General features: G+C 43.2%; 1 protein-coding gene across 1 annotated transcript in view; it reads left to right on the forward strand.

Moving 5' to 3' along the window:
• Positions 1 to 7500, forward strand: part of LOC143038338 (uncharacterized) — a 16333-nt gene that overhangs the window by 3996 nt on the left and 4837 nt on the right. The window contains exon 3 of the mRNA XM_076207368.1: positions 6738 to 6942. Coding sequence (XP_076063483.1) covers positions 6738 to 6942 — 205 coding nt within the window. The remainder of the gene's footprint in view (positions 1 to 6737; positions 6943 to 7500) is intronic.

Below are 7500 nucleotides of genomic sequence, written 5' to 3' on the forward strand. Positions count from 1 at the left end.
TTATTCAACATCTATAAATGAGGGACAAACATAACTTTTTTTCTCCTCTTTCCACCTTCTCGTCTTTATAAAGACTAGAAATAGCCAATGAATGGTCAAAATGAAATTTACCGCTCTATTGAAAAAAAAATTCACAATTTGCTTATTTCAGAAAATGAGAGATCATTGAAATTTTATTTATTATATATACTAAGATATACTGATTTATTTACCTATTCCTCTATTTTATTTATATTCTATAACTCTTCGTTTATCTATTCACTTATTTTTCTTTCAAGGCATTGCGAAGGAGGTGAACAAGGTAGATTGGTTTAACTAATAGATATTCGTTGTCCAGACGAGAGAACAACGCTGCCCGTGGGGCCATTCCTCGTAGTCAAGTCCTTCATTTCCTCTTGGCTCAATAATTAATAATAGATTATATATAACTAGATTCCTTATACAGACACTCAGCTTACGAATGAGTTACGTTCCGAACGGCCGTTCGTAACTCAAAATCTTCGTAAGTCGTTATTCAACATAATCTTAAAGGTACTCAAATCAACATGGATGATATAAAGCCAAGAAATGTTTTCTCATCCTAAAATAGATTACTAATGATACATAAAACTAAAATATATTGTAATCCTAATACTTTAATGTTAGGTTCTTTACCTTTGAAACTGATAAAGTAGGCTTGAGGCTTCGTTCGTATGTCTGAAAGCTCGTAAGTCGAATGTTCGTATGTAGAGGAGCGTAATATATTTTCATTCATCAACGCCATGAGACCGAAAGGTGTATTTGCATAATCCCGACAAATCTTGGGTCAGGTTTGGATGTGGTACGTCGCCATCATGTCTTACGCTCCATTAGCCCGTCTGCCGATTGAGCGGCTCTGGAATGTAGGCTAGATTTAGTCAGATACGCCAGATTAGGCCCGAAATCCTTCGTCGTTTTCACTCCGTCAGACCTTCGGGATTACTGTCGGTAGGCTGCTGACGGGTCGGGATGCCACAGGAATGAATAAAATAGTCTGGCAGCACATTGGATTAAAGGGAAAATGACACCTGGTACGGAAGGGCCCGGTGTTGAGAGGTGTGTCTACTTTTGTTTTATATATATATTTTCATTTAAGGCCTTCGTTCCGTTTCATGGTTTCTGTTTTTACTCTTCCTGCTGGCCAGGGGAGTCTATTCAGGTGGTAGAAGTCCTCTCTGCATCGGATTGGTTCATCTCTTCCTTATCGGGTGGAACTCTTACTTTCATTGTCCGCCGCCGGACGATTTTATTCCGTGGTGTCCGTCTTAGTTACTGCCTTCCGTGCACGTTGACACATCTTTGAGTCAGCCCCCAGGGGATTTTCCCGGAGGAGGAGAAGGGGGAGGAAGTGGAGGAAGAGGAGGAGGAGGAGGAGGAGGAGGAGAAGGAGGAGGAGGAGAAGGAGGAGGAGGAGTTTACTGGTCCCTCACCACTCCTCCCGGTGTCCCTTGGGACTGACTCTCAGCAGGGAAGTCCATGATTAATACAAGGGAGCGACCAAGTCACTAACGGTGTAACGGGATCCTCCTAGTTCACACTATCACTTTTTTTTATTCCAGTTCTCCTACGACTGACTACCTCTTAATTGCTCCTTCCGTCCTGTGACGAGAGCTACAGTGATCCCTGAGAGCCTCTGATTCTGGACGGTATGAAAAGGAAGGTTCAATTAGTCCTGGGATGAAGGTGGCTGTGCGGAGCAGTAACCACCCCTACTACTGAGCTGCTCTCTTTAGGATCCACTCCACTCATCCTACATGGGGAGATGGGGGCAGGAAAGATACTCTAAACCAGAGCCCACTTCGCAACTCGCCGGCTAGGCAACCGCTCCCAAAAGACTCACTCTCATTTGCGGTCGAGACAAACCAAACAACCGGAGAAGGGATGGATCACTTCAACCATGAAATTTCAACTGTTGCTAACCTGCTTCGCCTTGCTGCACCTCCCCTCCCACAACTAGATAACGAGCCTTCCCCGCCCCTCCACAGCACCTGGAACCTATTTGACCCAGTGACGCAATTGCCCTTACTTTCTTCTCAGCCACTTCAGAACCACCATTGAAAGATATCGATTGTCTAAACTTAGCCCGGTTCTCGTCTCGATCTCTACCGAAAGAAAACAGACCGCGATATGGACAACTCAAGATTCCTTGTCCCTAAAACCACAACGTAGTTCCACGAGGACACTAACGTCGTATATGCTTCAGAATAACCACAAAGGGAGTGCCCACCCTTCGCTACTTCTATCGCAGGGATGACCATGACCTCTATTAAAAGAAGCATGACTTACCACTGTTCTGAAGGTGCTATACATAACCATTATTACGTGGATCTTGAGAAACCTTTCTTCAAGAAACATTTAAGAAAAAGTACCCATTCATTACAAATTTGCCATAGCTAAGACGTTACACGTCGACAGACTTAAACCTAGCATCAGGAAGCAAGAGCAACATCTGATCGACCACATCCCCTGTGCCCGAAGTTGAAAAAAAGCACAACGCCAGGAGAGTGAAGGAGCGAGCAGTAGATATAGATATGTATGAAGGTGCTATATGGAGTTAACATCGTTTCTCTATTGATTCAGTTCTAGTCAAAATGTCACCTTTTCTGAACAGCGATTCGGTGTAGAAACTAATGACAGCTATCATGCGAAGAATAGACAATAGATCAGTGTGTCAGGAGCGTAACCGAGTCACCACATGAGAAACAAGTGATTCGCCTTCCAGAAAGGCTGGACTCCGACCAGGAAGACAAATACACAGGCAGACCCCGGCCACCCTGGACCTCGCTGGCAAACTTTTTATGAGCAACTGTACTTGACGTCACCAAATGATTCAAGGAAACCTTACAACTGTAAATACTCCTTTTCTTTGTATAACTACTAATCTGGTCTCCCTTTCTGTGCCAAAGGGCATTTCTGCTTTTATTCTGAATGGTGCCGTTACTGGGGGGTGTCAAGGGCGTCTTCAGCTTCTTTGTGGAAATGGTAATGAGGGAGGGAGGGAGGAAGAGAGAGAGAGAAAGAGAGGAAGAGAGATAGAGACAGATATATATATATATATATATATATATATATATATATATATATATATATATATATATATATATATATAGAGAGAGATAGAGAGAGAGAGAGAGAGAGAGAGAGAGAGAGAGAGAGAGAGAGAGAGAGAGAGAGAGAGAGAGAGAGAGAGAGAGAGAGAGAGAGAGAGAGAGGAGGGAACGGGGAGCTATGTTGAAAATGGAAACAACCGTGTTGTAATGGTGTCAGAGGTGATGGTATCAGTAGTGTTGTGTTACTGAACCTGGTGTTGGTAGTAGTGGTGATGGTAGTGGTGATGTTGGTGGTGCTGGTATTGGTATTGGTGGTAGTGGTGAAAGTGGTGGTGATGGTGGTGGCGATGGTGATGATTGTAGTAGTGGTGGCAGTAGAAGGAAGAAGGAGATAGGAGAAATAAGAAACAGGAAGAGGAGGAGAAGGAAAATGAAAAGAAGGAGGAGGAAGAGGAGGAGGAGCAGATGGAAAAAGAGAAAGAGAAAGAGGAAGAACAGGAAGAGGGTGAGGAGAAGATGGAAAAGGAAAGTGAAAAGAAGGGGATGGAGAGTAGATGGAGAAGGAAGAAGAACATAAGAACATAAGAATGAAAAAGATTGCAAGAGACCACAAGGCCTACATTAGGCAGTTCCATACCCATCACCACCTGTCATCCCCAGCCATAAAGTTGTCTAACCATTTCTTAAAACAACTGATAGTTTCAGCGCTCACTACATGGTTACTAAGTCTATTCAAATCGTTGACCACCCTATTAGTAAACCAATTCTTGCCTATTTCCTTCTTAAATCTAAATTTGTCCAGTTTAAATCCATTACTGCGAATCCTGCCCTTTTGTTTTAACATGATGACCTTGTTTGCATCACCCTTGTTAAAGCCTTTGATCCACTTGAATACCTCTATTAGATCACCCCGCACTCTGCGTCTCTCCAGAGAGTGTAAGTTAAGGTGCATAAGCCTCTCTTCGTAAGGCAAACTTCTGAGTCCATGTATCATTTTGGTCAGTCTTCTCTGTACTGATTCTAGTGAATTGATGTCCATTCTGTAGGACGGAGACCTAAACTGTACCGCACAGTCAAGGATGGGTCTAACTATCGCTAGAGTTTGATAATTACCTCTGCACTTCTATTCGTTACTGTCCTAGCAATGAAGCCTAATGCTCTGTTAGCTTTATTCCTGACGCTAATGCACTGTTTCTTGGTTTTAAGGTCCGGACTCACTAGAACTCCCAAGTCTCTCTCGCACTCATTTTTTTTTTTTTTTCTAAAAGTGTGTTATCTAAGCTGCATCTATTTTCAGGGTTGTGTAGCCCTACGTTTAACACTCTACACTTCGAGATATTAAAGTTCATTTGCCATTTCACCGATCATGTGAACAATGTGTTAAGATCATCCTGCAGAATCTCTGCGTCGTCTCCTGACCTAATTAGGCGTCCTATTTTAGTGTCGTCCGCAAACTTACTAACATCACTATCTATCCCATCGTCTAAGTCGTTTATGTACATAATGAACAACAAGGGACTCAAAACCGAGCCCTGGGGAACCCCACTAGTAACATTGCCCCATCTGTATTTTACTCCATTTATGGTGACCCGCTGTTTTCTGTTACTACTCCAAGATCTAATCCATTCTAATACTTTTCCTCCTATGCCAGGGGCTTTGATTTTATTTAGTAGTCTCTGATGTGTCACCTTATCGAACGCTTTGCTAAAGTCAAGGTAAATAACATCGTAATTATCATTGTTATCTGACGCCTTATATAATTTAGTGTAAAAGAATAGAAGATTAGTCACACAAGACTTACTCTTGGAGAAACAATGCTGTGTGTCACGAATCAAATTGTCTCTCGATGTGTACTCTGAGTCTATTTACTATTACTGATCTAAGCATTTTACCTACAACCGATGTCAAACTGATTGGCCTGTAGTTGCATATAGACGATTTATCTCCCTTCTTAAAAACACGAGCAACGTTTGCCTGCCTCCAAGTAGTAGGCACAAAACCAGTGTCTACCGATGTATTAAATATTTCAGTTAACTGGTCGCATATTTCCTTACCTTCCAGGTTCCTTAAGAATTCTCGGAAAATTTTCGTCTGGACCCGGGGATTTTGTAGCTTTAAGTCTTTCAATCTGCTTGACTACTTCTACTTTACTAATGCTCTTATTAGATAGTCTACTTTCTTCTTCCCCACTGAAAATCGGAGAGCAGTCAGGTACCTTATCTAACTTCTCATTAGTAAACACCGAGAAAAAATATTTGTAAACTCCTCACTCAATTTTTCTCCGATTCTATCATGACAGTTTCATCGTTATTAATTGGGCCTATTCAATTAAGGGGAGGAGGGGGAGGAAGAGAGGGAGGAGGAGGGAGAAGAAGAAGATGAAGAAAAGGAGAAGTAGAAAATCGGAAGAGGAAGGGGAGCAAATATAGGACAAAAAGGAGGAGGAGGAGGATGAAGAGGACAAGAAGGACATGGGTGAAAAAAGAAGAAAATGAAGAGGACGAAAAGGAGGACAAAAGTAGAGGCAGGAAAAAAGGAAAAACAAAAAGGGGTAAGAGGAGGACAAGGAGGAGGAGGAGAAGGAGTAGGAGGAAGAGGAGGAGGAGGGGGAAGACTAGGTCGAGAAAGAGGACAAGGAGGACAAAAAGGAGTATAATATATCGAACCTGGAAGGGAAAGAAGAAGGTGAAGAGGAAGATGAGGAGGACTAAGGCGACAATGAGGACTTGGAGGACAAAAATCAAACCTGGAAGGGAAAAAAATGAAGAGGAGGAGGACTAGGGCGAGTAGGAGGAATAGAAGGACAAAAAGGAGGACAATAAATCTAACCTGGAAGGGAAAGAAGGAAATGAAGAAGAGGAGGAGGACTAAGGCGAAAAGGAGGACAAGAAGGTAAAAAGAAGACAATAAATCGAACCTAGAAGGGAAAGAAGATGAGGAGGAGGAGGAGGAGGGGGAGGAGGACTAGGGTGAAAAGGAGGACTAGGACGACAAAAAGGAGGACAATGAATCGAACCTGACAGGCAAAAACTGAGGAAGAGGAAGAGAAGGAGGAGGAGGAGGACTAGGAGGACAAAAATTATAACAATAAATCGAGCCTGAAAGGGAAAGAAGATGAAGAAGAGGAGGAAAACTAGGGCAAAAAGGAGGACAAGGAGGACAAAAAAGAGGAAAATAAATCAAACCTGGAAGGGAGGAGGACTAGGGGTAGAAGCTGAACTAGAAGGGGAAAAAAGAGGACAAGAAATCGAACCTGAAAGGTAAAGAAGAGGGGCGAAAAGGAGAGAGAAAAAGAGGACAATAAATCGACCCTGGAAGGTAAAGAAGAAGATGAAGAAGAGGAGGAGGAGGAGGAGGGCTAGCGCGAAAAGGAAAACTAGGAGGACAAGAAAATGAAAATAAATCGAACCTGGAAGGTAAGGAAGAAGAAGAGGAGGAGGAGGAAGATTTGGGCGAAAAGGAGGACAAGGAGGACAAAAAAGAGCACAATAAGTCAAACGTAGAAGGTAAAGAAGAAGAGGAGGGGGAAGAAGACTAGGACCAAAAGGAGGATTAAGAGGACAAAAAGAGGACAATAAATCAAACCAAGAAGGGAAAGAAGATAAAAAGGAGGAGGAGGAGGAGGAGGAGAAGAAAGAGGTTCTTATAGGGGTCTTGTGATGCAATCAGTGAGGGTGGGGGGAAGGAGGGGAGGGGGAGGGGGGGATTGCGCGTTGGTATAAAAGGCGGCCCAGACAAAGCTTCTTTCGCATTCCCTGTCCGGCGAGCGCCCCATCCACCCACCCACTCATCCTCCCCATCCACCCACCACGAACCACCGCTTCCACAATGGCTTCTGCGTTCGGATCCACACCCTCACTTCCTAGAAATTACAGTAAGTTGGTTTTGTGTGTATTGGATGAATTTCCTTTGTAGATGGATTGCATAATTTTGGAATAGGTCAAACAAATCCTCCTGACATCATTCTGACATCATCTTGACATCCTGGCATGCTCCTATTTTGCTCTTGACATCATTCTGACATCCTGGCATCCACCTGGCTTGCTCCTGACATTATTCTGACATCATCTTGACATCCTGGCATGCTCCTATTTTGCTCTTGACATCATTCTGACATCATCCTCACATCCTGACATCATCCTAGTTCGCTCCTGACATCATCCTCACATCCTGAGATCATCCTAGTTCGCTCCTGACATCATCCTCACATCCTGACATCATCCTAGTTTACTCCTGACATCATTCTGACATCATCCTCACATCCTGGCATCCTCTTAGCTTGTTCTTGACATGCTTTTCATATAACTCTGAGATGTCAATGACACGGTTGGAATAAGCTTGTGACATATTCATGACTGTCTGGTGACACCCTCGTGATAAATTCAGTGTCCCTTGATATGTCAGTGACACGCTATATGTAACTAATGAGAAA

The sequence above is a fragment of the Oratosquilla oratoria genome, chromosome 24 (assembly GCF_046742065.1).
Source record: "Oratosquilla oratoria isolate Oo_2021 chromosome 24, ASM4674206v1, whole genome shotgun sequence".
Lineage (NCBI taxonomy): Eukaryota > Metazoa > Arthropoda > Malacostraca > Stomatopoda > Squillidae > Oratosquilla > Oratosquilla oratoria.